This window comes from Mauremys reevesii, linkage group 1 (genome assembly GCF_016161935.1).
Source record: "Mauremys reevesii isolate NIE-2019 linkage group 1, ASM1616193v1, whole genome shotgun sequence".
Taxonomy (NCBI): Eukaryota; Metazoa; Chordata; order Testudines; family Geoemydidae; genus Mauremys; species Mauremys reevesii.
The window spans coordinates 81,057,786-81,072,470 of NC_052623.1; the positions used below are offsets into that span (position 1 = coordinate 81,057,786).

At 39.2% G+C, this 14,685-nt stretch overlaps 1 protein-coding gene across 5 annotated transcripts in view; it reads right to left on the reverse strand.

Moving 5' to 3' along the window:
* DACH1 (dachshund family transcription factor 1) overlaps positions 1-14,685 on the reverse strand; it is a 470,395-nt gene that overhangs the window by 61,935 nt on the left and 393,775 nt on the right. For all 5 annotated transcript variants that reach the window (XR_005592968.1, XM_039520998.1, XM_039520997.1 and 2 more), the window contains 3 exons: positions 5,847-5,994; positions 914-1,057; positions 389-457 (listed from right to left, as the gene is read on the reverse strand). Coding sequence is in view for 4 of the 5 variants with exons in the window: in XM_039520998.1 (XP_039376932.1) it covers positions 389-457; positions 914-1,057; positions 5,847-5,994 (361 nt within the window). In the remaining variant the exon portion in view is untranslated. The remainder of the gene's footprint in view (positions 1-388; positions 458-913; positions 1,058-5,846; positions 5,995-14,685) is intronic.

Sequence of the window (14,685 nt, forward strand, 5' to 3'; positions counted from 1 at the left end):
TATTACCCATAGGTTAATCCAGGTTTTCACTGGTATGGTTAAAAGGCTCAGAGTGTTTCAAATATACCTCAAGAAACGTTATTATCCTAGACGTGACTATACACATTCAAAAAATGCATTCAGTGTGGTTAAGATTCAACCCAGCATAGTTTCAAATTAATTATTCCTCTTCACTCACTTTATATAAACAGAATTGACCTATTAATTTAAAGAAAATCTATCAGCACAGAATGAATTCTCTCTTATAAACAAGCAAGATGAACTTGACCTTGTTTGAACTTGTTTTGATGTGGCCCAGATGGTAGGCTACATGCTTGAATAACAGGCTAAAGCAGAGGAAAAACTCATATAGTAAGATCTAGATTTATAGCCTTTTGCAAATGCCTACCTTGTATTGTCCTTTCAGCATCTGTTCTGCCCCCGCTGCGGTCAGCTTCTATCTCTGGGGTCAGAGAGTCTAGAAGCACAGAAAGGTAAGACTGACACATATTTCATTCGACTCCTATAGCCTTTTTTACAGCCTGTTGCTCCAATGCTGAATTACAATACAATCAACCTTTGTCACTTCTTTTTTTTAATGTTGAACAATGACTGGAGGCCAGGACAATTTTTTTTAGACTGGGAAGATTAATGAGGAATAGATTTTTAAGCAAGGAGAAAAACAAAGAATTGACTTCTCAAGCTAATAATGTAAAATTGTTCTAGTTTGGGCATTCTCTCCAGTGAAGTAATATTTGCTCAAACATACTGTTCAAAAAAAGCATCACAGCAACTAGAGAAGCAATTAAATGGAGGAAGGCAAAAGGGAGTTTTGGCCCACTGCACCACAAAAATAACTGTGAGAAATATAACAACTTATTTCAGCACATGAATTGAGGGTTAATTACAGAGAAGCAAAAAGCTGAATTCTTACCATTTAGGGCCCTGAGACTGTCTGTTGAAGTTGCCTGTTTCAATGTTTGTTCTGCTTGTTCCCGCCGCTTAGTCTCAAATTCAAGCGCCTCCTGCAATTTCCTCTTTGCCTTCTTTTCTTTCTTTAACCTTTTCTGAATTATTGCTGGGAAGGAAAAATCAGTGCATTCATGTTTGGTTCTGAGATTTTGGCTAACACAGTTACTACTTATTATGGGTTCCTAAAAATAATATAGCTGGGTCACTATCATCTGTCTCCTCCCTTACCACTGATGCCACACTCCTAATTACTAGCAAGAAAGAGAGTGTGTAACACACTGACCCTAAATTCTGCAGAAAAACACCCTGATCTTTGTTGCATGTCAGCACTGGATCCTGTAGTGAAGTGAAAATTAGTTAACTGTTTGAAATGTATGGAAAAACATTAACAAAATAAAGAGTACTATGAAACCAAACATTAAGATCCCAATCCTGGGAGCCCTCTGCACCCAGATATCCCTTTAGCTGGAGATCTGCATGTGATGGGCTTAGAGAATTAGGCCTTAAAAGTACCACATGATCAACACTTTTACATAGAATTCAATAAAAATCCTCATTTTCTAAGTGTTTCTAACCACCTCACATTCACAGAGTTTAAAACCAGTGTGTCACAGAACTCAGGGAGCCTGATTCCAGAACTGAGGTCCCTGTTGTAGCAGTGCAAGGTGCAATGAGTTCTGCTTACCAGTCCAAGCTACAACAAACCTCTGAAGAAGTTGTGAACAGCTCTGCAACACAACATATCTTGTGCAGCATCAACTACACAGAACAGAATTTTAGCATATACCACTAATAAATGAGAATAGATTTTATCATCTTATGATATACAAAATCTGAGCGAAATACATCTTGAGTAGTTTCATGGTTTTAATATTTTCATTATAAATAGTTTGCAAGTGCCTTTAATAAATGAGAAGCAAACATCATGGCTGACACACTGTAGATATGACCATAGCAGACAGAGACAGAATTAGCAAAGTCTTATTGTGTAGTTTCTCATAAAAGAGATATTATCCTAGTTTTACTACCCGATCAAACACTACACCCAGAGGAGTCACTAACTGGACAACATACAAATTAGAAGGAAAGGGTACAGTAAAGAAGACAAAGAAAACTGCATCACTGTATTATATACAGTAGCAGCTCAGTTAACTGATGTTCCCAGAGACACCTGCAATATTTAGATCAGTGGAAATAAAGTAAACATAGGTTTCTGTCACATTAACTCAATCAACAATAGGTAGACATTGGAGGAGGCTGCCTAACACTGAAGATCAGAAAAAATAGGATTCATATAAAGGGATATGAGCTGTACGTGACAGGAAACATATATTTATATTCCATAGCTTTTACAGGTATCATACTAGAGAGATTGTCTTGTGGACCTTCTCCCCTCCCACTAATGATTCCCCTGATGTCTGTGCAACTTCTTTTCTGAAAGGACAATTGCTTACATGGAAAACTAACAGCAGAAAAGTCTGCGGGTATTTTTAAATGTTTCTAATGCAAGAAATGTGTTATTAAAATGATCTCCCTTGTTCTTCTCTCCTCTCCATTCTGTTCCTCTTACAGCAGAATGTAAGGTCACTCCTTCTCTTACATTATTAATTCTTAATTATTATTATTACTATTATCTGTATTACTATAGTGCCTAGGAGCCCCTATCGTGGAACAGGACTTCATTGTGCTAGACAGAGCAAAAAGATAGATTGCAAGCTCTTGGGGACAGAAACTAAGTATAAGACAAGAGACAACAGATGGATACAGAGAAATGGGGCCCTCCCCTCATTTTTTTTGGCTTTACTGTGTACCACCATTAAGTACCAAATCCCATACATCATGCAGAAATAGAATTTAAGGCCAGAATGGACCACCAGATGCTCTAGTCTGACCTCCTGCCTATCACAGGCCACTAATACCACCCAGCACCCACACATTAAACCCAACAATTGAAATTAGGCAAAATATTGCAGCCCACAGGAGACTAAACTATTATGTGTCACAGGGAGTGAAAAGGAGGGACCAACATTCATCAGTGCCTGAAGCTCCTGCAATAGCAGGGAAATGCTTAAGTGAGATATACCCAGATAATTGTGGCAAGTGACGCACACCCACACACTGCAGAAGAAGGCAAAAAACTCCCAAGGTCACTGTCAATCTGACCTGTGGGGAAATTCCTTCCTGACCCCATATAAGTTAGACCTAGAACATGCAAGTAAGAACCAGCCAACCAAGCACCTTAGAGGGAGAATGATCAGTACCCTAGCTGTCCATATCCAATGTCTCATCTTCAACTGTAGCCATCTCTGATGCTTCAAAGGAAGGAAACCAAAAATACCCCCTAGAATACACTCTGAGGTAAAAATCCCTTCCAGTCCCCTCCAGGTGACTGTTTGAAGCCCTGAAGCATGTGCTTTAGAAACATAAGATATAAACAGGACGTGAGACCCTACCATCAAAAGCAATCCCGTCCTACAAGCGCACTTACAAAACTGTTCCATTCTATCTTAAAGCCAGTTATGTTGTTTGCCTCCACAACTTCTGTTGGAGGCTGTTCTAGAACCTCACCCCTCTGATGGTGAGAAACCTTCTTGTAAATTCCAGCCTGAATTTTTTTATGACCAGCTTTTATACCCATTGGTTCTTGTACCAACACCATCCTTCACCTTAAGTAAGTTTTTCACTCTCAGTGTTGTTTATTCCCTGATGTATTTCTAGAGAGCAATCATATCCCCTCATCCTTAGGCCCTGCTTCCTATACCAGGTGGAATAATGTCATTAGAGTAGTACAAAGTAGAAGAATATGCAGTGCACAATGCTGACAATACCAGTCATTTTTTTCAGTACCTGGCACAAAATCAAGGACTATCATGTAGTTTTCCTCAGTTTCCTCAGTTAAGTGATTAAGAAATCACTTAACCCCTCTGCTGTATGTGAGTTTGCTTATCTGTAAAACAGGTATACTATCTGTCTCGCAGAGGTGTCATGAGTCATAGAACTGGCTAGCGTTTGTAAAAAATATTTGAGATCCACTAAAAGAAAGTGATCTATATAGTATTAGTCGTATAATTGTATTGAATTAATACGCTACTCAGTAGTCATAGTGAAGACTCTATGCATACTCATGATTATTATTAATAGTTATTGCCTTCAATTATTTATTCTCCTTCTGTTTAAAAGGGAAATTCATGGTGTTATAGTTGCACCCTCTAGTGGAGAGAGGCATGAAATAAGATTACAGTGATACTAATGGGATTCAGTTTAGCTCAAGGTATAAAACTACTGACTTTGAATCCAAGTGTCTTCCGTTCAAGCTGCTGCACAGAGATTTCTTATTTTATCAGCTGCAAATGACAGAGGAGGAGAAAGAGCTGGGGATACTGGTCCATAATAGGATGACTAGGTTCTGCCAATGTGATACAGCCATGAACAAGGCTAATGCAATCCTAGGATGCATCAGGTGAGGCATTTCCAGTAGAGACAGGGAAGTATTCTTACCATTATACAAGTCACTCGTGAGACCTCATCTGGAACACTGTGTGAATTTTTGGTCTCCCATGTTTAAGAAGGATTAATTCAAATTGGAACAGGTGCAGAGAAGGGCTACTAGGATGATCAGAGGAATGGAGAACCTGCCTTATGAGGGGAGACTTCAGGAGCTTGCCTCACTTAGCCTGATCAAATGAAAGCTGAGGGGAGACATGATTGCTTTCTACAAATACATCAGAGGGATAAACACCAGGGAGGGAGAGGAGTTATTTAAGTTAAGGATCAATGTTGACACAAGAACAAATGAATATAAACTGGCCATCAATAGTTTAAACTTGAAATTAGACAAAGGTTTCCCAACCATCAGAAGACCAAAGTTCTGGAACAGCCTTCCAAAGGGAGCAATGGGATAAAAAATCTAACTGACTTCAAGACTGAACTTAGTAAGTTTATGGAAGGGATGGGATAATGAGACTGCCTACAATGGCATACGGCCCATCCACGACTGCTATTAGCAAATATCACCAATCACTGGAGATGGAGGAGGACTCTGAGTTACTACATAAAATTCTTTCCCAGGTATCTGACAGATAGGTTTTGCCTACATGCTTGGAGTCTAACTGATTGCCATATTTGAGATCAGCAAGGAATTTTCCTCCAGGTCAGGTTGGCAGAGACCCTAGAGATTTTTTGCCTTCCTCTGCAACCTGGGGCATGAGACACTTGTTGGTTTGAACTATAGTAAAGGGTGGATTCTCTGTAACTGGAAGTCTTTAAATCAAGATTTGAGGACTTCAGTAACTCAGCCAGAGGTAATGGGCCTATGATAGAAGGCGCTGGATGAGAAACTGTAGCCTGCAATGTACAGGAGGTCAGAATAGATTATCATGATGGTCCCTTCTTGCTCTAAAGTCTAGGGTTATGTCTGTATTACAATAAAACACCCATGTCCGTCCATGACATCTGACTGGGATTCACAGGGCTTGGGATGTGGAGCTAAAAACTGCAGTGTAGACATCCAGGCTCAGGCTAGAGCCCTGGCTCTGGGAACACTAATTTGAATTAACTGGGTGCCCTACCTGGTAATGAACATAATTTCTCAAAGCTCAATTTCGTATCAAGCAACAAATCTATTCATCATCACTCTCGTGCTTTTAATAATTGCATGAATGTTTTTAAACCTTAATTATATGTAGAAACAAAAGGGATTCAAGGAAAGAGCTGAAAACTGGGAGGGTCCTGAGTTCAAAGCCCAGGTAAGTCACATACCTTCCTCTATAAAATGAGGTAAAAAGAAGGGTTTTGCTCAAAACAAGATATTGTATTAAAATTAAACTTTCTTGGATAAATACATTACAAAGAGGTTATATTTGCTTATAAAAAAACTCTGAGTGTTTGTAAAATACCTCTGTTCTTCTGTTCCACAGCCAGCTGTTTTTCAAGAGTTTCCCTCAGTTCTCGTTCCCTGAACAACTCCATCTTCAGCTCCGTCTTTTCCAGCTGGACCTGTTTCTCTTGAGCTCTGGCATTGTCTATGGCAACCTTTAATAGGCCCTGTTCAAAGACGAAGTTGAACATTGCAAAGTTTGGGAATGTAAGACAGTGGACAAAATAAATTAACTTCTGTTGTATTTTCTTGATTAGATATAAGAGATTTTAAATATAAAATAATCCTGCTGCCAGGTCACGGTTATGTCAGTGCACATAACAGCCTAATAAGCCTTCCTATTATCAGCAGCACATTTTTACTGAAACACAGTCAAACACGTGGACAAGCTATATGTAAAAACACATGGGGCCAAATTTTCAAAGGCACTCAACACATCCTTTGTGTGTACAACTCTTGCTAAAAGTTACAGAACTAGATTTATTCTTCCTCAAGATTAAAATGCAACGGTGTCACCCCACAACAGTGAGGGTTTGGGGTTCCCTTTGGGCTTTCTTCCAGTAAGTGGCTTCTTTAATTTTTACAATGACCTCCATATAAGCCTACCTGACTGGAGCTCTAGTAGGGATGTAATGAAGCAGCACATCACCCAGACACCCTGCTCATTACTGTTATTATTAATTAATTAATAATTATATGTATTTAAATAGCTCCCGAGGTCCCGGCTGAGATCAGGTCCTGATTGTACTAGGCATTCTACAGACACATAGTGAGAGATAGTACCTGTCCCAAAGAGCCAGCTCCCTGGTCAGGCAAAGGACAAACTGCAAGCTTGTTCCACTAGCTTTCCGATTGTCAGAGTCTATCAAGACCTCCTTCAAATCCCTCTTTTAGACCCATTTTAACAGTTGTCTCATATCTTGTCTAATTCAGGGCCTACTCCCTCATGGTATTATCACACTCAACTCCCACTGAAATCTGTAAGAGTTGAGAAAGCTCAGCACTTAACGGGAGGTCCTCCAATTGTAAAGTTCTCATGGTAGGGAACATGATGCACTTTATAGGCATGTATGTTCTGTTTTTTGTGCACACAAATTTGTTTATGCAGACCACATTTTGAAAATCCCTATCAACCTAAAGATAACAAAATTGCATAAAAATATGTTTAAAAGTTGTAATAGTCCTCTTGAAAAGAAGTTAAAACTGTTCAGAAATAATCTACAAGATAATTATGATTCTACTGTTAATTTTGGAAGCTACCAAACAAAACTCTATCTGACTAAATATAAAACTACATAGACATGTTCAAAATTAAGTACAGTTTAAAATAAAACAAAACAAACAAACACAAATAAATAAATAAATAAAAATAGTAATAATAAGCCCCTTCCAGAGTCTTATTTTTAATTTTTAACATATATCTGGAATTTTTTCCCAATTTTTTAAAACAAGAAATCATTTTTCCTTCAGACAACCAAAACAGTTTTCACATGAATGATACTTCTGAACCAACAAGAAATTCAAATGAGGCAGTAAACAAGTGGTTTTGTGGTTTTTTAAAATCAATGTTCTCCTCTTACTTCAGCAAACAGTTGAAATCTAGAATATTCTCAGCTCCTCCCATTTATCTCTGCCCAGAACACACAAATCACCCAAATCACTCATAACCCCAAATCAGGTGAAATTATACAAAAAGTTTCCCCTTGATGCAAAAGAAATAGCCAAAGAATTTCTAAGGTGCAAACAACCCTCTCCCTCACAGTGACAATTCATCTTGTTTAACAATAAAATCTAGCAGCTAAGGCAACTGCCATCTTTACTCAATTCAGCAACATTCATGTACATGTTTCTTCTTCATCAGGAACAAACAATTAGTATCAAATGAAAGAGATCATTACATCAAGTGCCCTTTTAGATCACCCCAATTAAAACTTTAGTTTAGCTGTATTTTAATTCTAAGAAACCAAATTCCAATTTTCTGCTCTGATTGCTCTTGTTGACTTATCTTTGAAAGATGTACTGTCAGTGCAAAGCCTAGAGATTATTTAGCAAGATGCCAATGTTGGCACCACTTAATGTGTTGATTGGTTGTATTATCAGTAGCAGTTTAAAATAAATTACTATTACACTATCATTGTCCTTGGCTGACAAAACACAATATTTTGGTGTTCTTTAAATATGAAACAATCATTATGAATAAACATGGAGAATAATGCTAAATTGTAATGCTGATGTGTGTAATTTTATATTAAGAACCTGTGCAAAATATGAAGCTGCTAAGAGCATATTACATTTCCACTGAATTTCTGCATCACACCTCTCCCAAACCCTTTTTGTTTTTTTTATACTTGCTGCTAATGTATCTAATGGCAATACATTACTTATTGCTGCTGATTATGTCTGAAAAATATTAGCTTTTTTTGGAGCCAAGACCCACTAGGGACTATTTATAAGCTATACAAAATTAAGTTCCATTTTTAGAAGTTAAATTAGTGCACATCAGTAGGCGTACAATGTAACAAAAATCTGCACTGGAGCCAAACTGATGCATATGCAAAAGTGCTGTTGCTGCCAATGACAGTTTTAATGCAAAAATACTGGAAACATTCAATATCTGCCTTTATTCAATGCAGCAGGGGGCTGGGAAAGGCAACTAATCAGTACAATATCTAAAAATCATCAAAACACCTTGGAACCAACAACTGTAATAGTCATTTCAGAGTTGTGTGAAATCCTGCAAATTCTCCCAGTGGTTCATTTGCAAAAGACTACACAAAATAAAATATGTCCACCTTGGATTTGCTATGAGTAATCCTCTAGTCTGACAATATATCAATTTGCTGTCAATTATAATGTGAAATACAGTGCAACACAAGACATGAATTAAAAGAAAATGTTTTTCGTTAGGGAAGGCCAGTTATTATGGAGGTTGGATAATGATAATTGTAGCGAACAAGCTCAGGTTCCATATTTGTTTTTAATACAGTATGGATGTATTGAGGATAAACTGGAGCAAGACTTCTAACAGAGTATAATTCTTCCCCTTTAGGCCACTGTTAATACATTTTCTAACTTTAATGTAAAAATACTAAGTGTTCACAAAGAATTGCTTTTTCTCCCTGGTGATTTATAAGCCACTATTTGGTTTAATTTTTTAAAAAATATTTCCCAGTGATAAATTCTTCAAGAAAAATGCTTCAACAAAAAATATTAGTTTAGGTTTCTTTCCTTTTCTAACTAATATGATACTATCGGACAATTGAGTACATCATCTTGCAAGGACAGGCTACAGTTCCCATCATATATATTGATCACAGTCTTAAGCCATAAGGCCAAAATCACCCATTATTGTTTTTCAGAAAGCACAAACACTGTGTTATCAATTCCGAAGCTGGCATAAACAAAAATTATATTACTCTTAAAAATAACATCCTTTTAGTAGAAACTGAAAAGCATGCAGACGCTCTTTGTATCTATACTCAGATCTGCTATGTTTTTTATGTAACATATATTTCTTAGGATTAAATATGAAACAATTACACCAGAACACAATTAAGACAACCCACTAAATGATGGAAAATATAAAGTTGGAGCATATACTCCATTCTTAACTTGTGGCATTGAGAATAGAGGTGTGTGAGCACCTCACGCTTTATACTGACACATGTGATTGCAGCAGAGGCTGGGTGAAGACAGTGAACAATTTATTCAAATAACTTTGCTCCTTTTTTAGTCTGCAAATTATCCATGAGCAGACCTTGATTTTTACATGTTTGTTCATTATTAAATATTATCCGGTGAATGATTTACAAAATATATATCTGCCTTTGGATTGCTTGCTAACTATTCAACATGACTAATGCTTTGGGTATTGACTATTTGTAATTCACTATTTGCTCTTTTGATTAGTAACCTAAGTCACATGACATTGTTTCTGTGCTCTTTCAACAGATGATACCCAAAGGAGCTTTCTTTGAATAACTCCAGCATGAATACATTGGCAAATGCATATTCGCCCAGGTATATGTGACTTTCCCTTTCCATTAATATTCTTAAGAAGAAAATTTCACTCTTTTGAATTTTGCACAAAGCAAATAAAAAGGGCTGCAAAAACTGCTGAAGCAAAGCTGTGGCTTTTGTTTGATGTAATGCTCGCAAATATTTTTCTGCAGTATTCACTCATATTTATTTGCAGTGCAGAAAACTTCCACGTTTCTAGCTAGTCTTTTATTTTCATAACTGAGTTTAATCTTTTTGTAGATTTCTATTTTAATTGTATCAAGAGAATATTTAAAAGTCATTTTGCTCATTTTTAAAATGGATTCTTAACAAGAGTGCTACTGTATGCTACAGTTACAATCGAAAGACTAAATATGGGATGCAGAATCAGACCCTAAAGATCAAAATAATATTACTATTACTGAAGATTATTACAATATTGTAATACAGCATTGCTGTGCGGCCACATCACTTAATTTAACTTTCAAAACATAGTTTCTAGTACTTTTGGTTGTGAAGGTATCTGTCTTCCTATTTCTATGCACCAAGATAAAAACATTAGCTATGACAGAGGAGTGAACTTCCCCATTCTTTTCAATGGGATGGTTACTCTGGCACCCAATTAGAAATTTAAACATCAGCATTAATTTTACTGAGTATAATATCAGCAGAAGCATCATGTTCCTATGCTTTAGCTGGTGTATTTGATTCATTTGAAAAGATGTACATCAGAGGAGTGAGGTTACACATTTAAAGATCAAAATAATATAATGGTCTATGTAATACTTTTGGATAAATCCTCACCCCTTCAACTGGCCCCTTTGCATGGCTTCTGAAGGAAAGCTGCCCACAGTAGGCATCTGAGGATTCCCTGATGTAGGAGATATGGTGGAGGGGTAGGGGTATGTCTGTGATCCCTGAATGTGTAACAATAAAAGATTCATTGAGGCAGGGCTAGGATAGAACCATGGTGCCTCTGAATTATGATTCCAGGCTTAACAGAGTACAGAAGTGAGTTAAATCATATTATCCCACCCTGTCCTCGATCCTGCAACAAATGTTGCTTAGCTGCACCCAATGATTTTTCTGATGTATTCATTTATTGTTGATGGTACTTAACATTGGAATTGGAGTGGAAGGACAAGAGGAAAGATCATTCTGGGAGGGTTGAGGGATCCCTCTAAGAATAGAAACATGGAAAACAAAATGAAAAAGTATTAGAGGGGTAGCCGTGTTAGTCTGTTTCCACAAAAACAACGAGGAGTCCGGTGGCACCTTAAGGACTAACAGATTTATTTGGGCATACACTTTCGTGGGTAAAAAAACAAGCTTATGACCAAATAAATCTGTTAGTCTTTAAGGTGCCACCGGACTCCTTGTTAAAATGAAAAAGTAAGATCTTTGCACTAAAGGGTGAAGATATATGTATATGGCATATATGATGGCCTGGTATCAACATTTTCATTTGCATGAGTTTGAGATGGCTGCATTACTCACAAGCGGTGAAGCAATAAGAAGGTTATGTAGAAGGGATTATGTCTTCCTATGTCTTTGTACAGTGTTTAGAACAATGGAGCATGTTATTGTTTATTTTATTATTGTTATAGCTATTTATTGTTTGCATTACAGCAGTACCTCTTCAGAACTGAATCCTTTTGTTCTAGGTGCTGCACAAACATGCAGGTAATTTATAAGAAGACAACACTAAGAAAAATGTAACTTTTTTGTTCATTACTCCACAATGATGCAAATAATTAAACATTTTATGTTTCTGTAAGTATTTTGCTAGAACTAAAAACAAAAAACAAGATTAAAAATAAAGCTACAGATTTAGAGAAACAGGAAAGAACAAGTCGGCAAACTTCAGTGGCTGCTTTGATGAGTAGGCCTGCCTTGCATTAATTTAAAATTATGGGCCAGTAGAGCTGCACTGATTTACATCAACTCAGGGTCTGGCCTGTTTCTTTAAGTGTAATATAGAAGACCTGGATTCAGTTCCCTAGCCTCTAAACCCTTGTCTACAATAATCACTGGGCTAGGAAATTATTTTTAAATATGTTTTCAGCTAGCATATTTTCCACCACCATGGACACAGTGTAGCCAGGGATTAAACCTGGAGAAAATGAGAGGGTGCCTCTGCAAGTGGGGTGAGTGAGAGAACTGATCAAATCCAAAAGAAGTCATGACCAGCCTTCTTAGGATAATAGGCTGTTTGATATAATGTGGGGATTGGAGGTAAAAAGTAGGGTCCCAGAATTGAAAAAGACATGAACAAAAGTCTGGATTCTTTGCATTGTGGGGTTTTTGTACCAGTCTACCACGGGTAACAACAACAACAAGTGAAATAATCTGAATTCTGCATTTTCTGAAAAACAAATCTGAATGTAGTCTCAGAAAATTAATCCCTGGTCATATATCATACAGTAGTACAACACTCCCATATTCGATCACAAGATTAGCTAACCTGTTGATACTAAATGTTTTACTCATTAGTTTGCTGTCTAAAGACATCGAGCACTCACATTTATAAAAAAATAAGTTACTAAGAACATCAGTGCTCAACTTGAATATTTATCCTCTGTATTTATTTGCTGCCTATTTTTACTTACTGTGTGTCTTAGTGTGAAACAAAGAAAGTGCATTCTTTTCATTCTTTGCAACTTTATTAGAGATATTTACCTTGTATTATAGAAATATATTTTTTCTGCTTTTAAAGCGTAGGTGGCTCCAAAGTCAAAAATACCATGTTTCACATAACTGCACACTCAAATCATTCATGTGCAAATAATAACACTTAGCTCTTATATAATAACACTTTTTATCTGTAGATCTCCAGGCTCTTCTCAAAGGAAGGTAAGTATCATCATTCCCACTTTACAGATTGGGAAACTGAGGCACAATAGTGAAATGAGTTGCCCAAGGTCATACGACAGATCAGTGGTAGTCCCAGAAGTAGAATCCAGATTTCCTGACTCCTAGACCTGGACCTAGTCTTCTGGACTATGCTGCTTTTTAAATGCATTTTAACTAACATCCTCTCCTTAGTACAACATCTGTGGATTACAGGGAAAGAAGTCATCCTCCCCCACACACCGTGGGCTGGCAATGGAGCTGCTCCATAGACACTATTCCAGTGTAAAGATAGAAGAAGTTTCTGCTATGCACATGCAGGGGAAAGGACTGGAGGAGACGCATAGTAGTGTATACTCTGGAAGAGATACTGCCTGGCTTTTGGCCTTTTGTATTTCTACTGACCAACTGTGTGTTGATGCACAATGAGGGGGCTGGCCATAAACTGGATTTCCTGCCTCTTGGGCCTTCCCATGAATGTTGGCAGGATTAGCCCCTTTTTGTCAAAGACCTCTGCTTCCGCTTTTTCATGTCTAGCCATGCCTGTGTGTATATTTGTAAGCGGGGGAATGGTCCCACTATTGTGGGGAACTTTCCTGGCTTCTGCACTACCCCGATGAAATGGGCTACTGAAAGGTTCTGAGTCTTCCCTCCCACTTCCTTTACCCAGAGGCCTCCCTGCCCTTGAGGACTCCCCTTCCACTTCCTGTCCGGCAGAGTCCTCGTAACCCCAACAAGGCTGGGCCCAGGATTCCTGGGGGGCTCGACCCCCAACCCTGCTGTGGTCACCCAGGACATGGGTTAGGGTGTCCCCACTCCGGGGTCCTCTCTTTGCACTGCACACCTCCCTGACCCACTGATCACATCATACAATTTAAAGCAAATACAAGTTATTTAATTAACACTTAATTTAAAAAAGAATAAGGAAAAATGGGAACAGTTAAAGGAAAACACATCACGCTGCTCTGTGGCAGGGAACATCACAAACAGTGTCTCTGGAATGTCAGGGCAGTTCACAGTCTGTTCCTTGTAGGTCCCAGGCCTCCTTCTCAGGCCCTGGCCGTGCTGCAGGGACGCTGCAGGTTGGACACTTGCTCTGGCGGTGGCCACACTCTCAGGCTCTGGGTGGCAGGACCCTTCTCCCCAGCGTCACCCCCGCCCTGTCAGGGTTACGATCCCCCCCAAGTCTGGCCTGCAGGGCCTCTTGCCTGAGGCGTCTCCCTGTGCTGGGCCCACTGCCCAGGGTCCCCCTCGCTCTCCCCAGCTGCTCACCGCACCCAGCTCCGGACTGCTCCAGCCCCAGCTCCAGCTCCACTCTGCCTCAGCACGGCTGCTGCTGCTCTGACTTCAGCTCTCTGGGCTGCTTCCCTGGCCTCTCTGGCTCCAGTTGCTACAGCTTCGCTCCCAGGGCAGGTCTGCTCTGCAGGCTGCTTCTGTGACTCTGCTCTGAGCTCTCACCTGCTTCCTGGGCTGCTTGTCTGGCCCCTCTGGCTCTGGTTGCTGCAGCTCTCCTCCCAGGGCAGGTCTGCTCGCTCTGGGCTGTGCGCTGGCTTTCTGGGCTGCAGCTCCGCTCCCATCAGCTTAGCTTGGGTCCCTGCTCTCTCCTTAGCTCGGCCCCACTCCATCTGACACAGCCAATTCCAGCTCACAAGGAGGATGGACCCCCCTAGCCTTCTGACTCCTTGATTAGCCTGCCCGCCCTGTCAATCAGGCTGACCTGGAGCATTGGCCTCTCCACATTTTTCCTGGAGACTGTCAGTCTCAGGCTCCTGATTTCCCATCGACCACTCCCTTTTTAGTGCTGGGAGCTAGCAACCAAACACCCCCACTGAATGTTAGTAAGGGGGCAACAGTCCCCTTACATATTTATACAGCTATATACCTGCATTACAGATGCAAGGTTTAGCTGAAGATCTCAAATCCCTTGAGGTGTTCAGATCTAGAGTTTTAGTCTGATCACCTGCCACTCCCCTAGGCGTTTACTAGTATAGTAGAAACTTATTACTGAG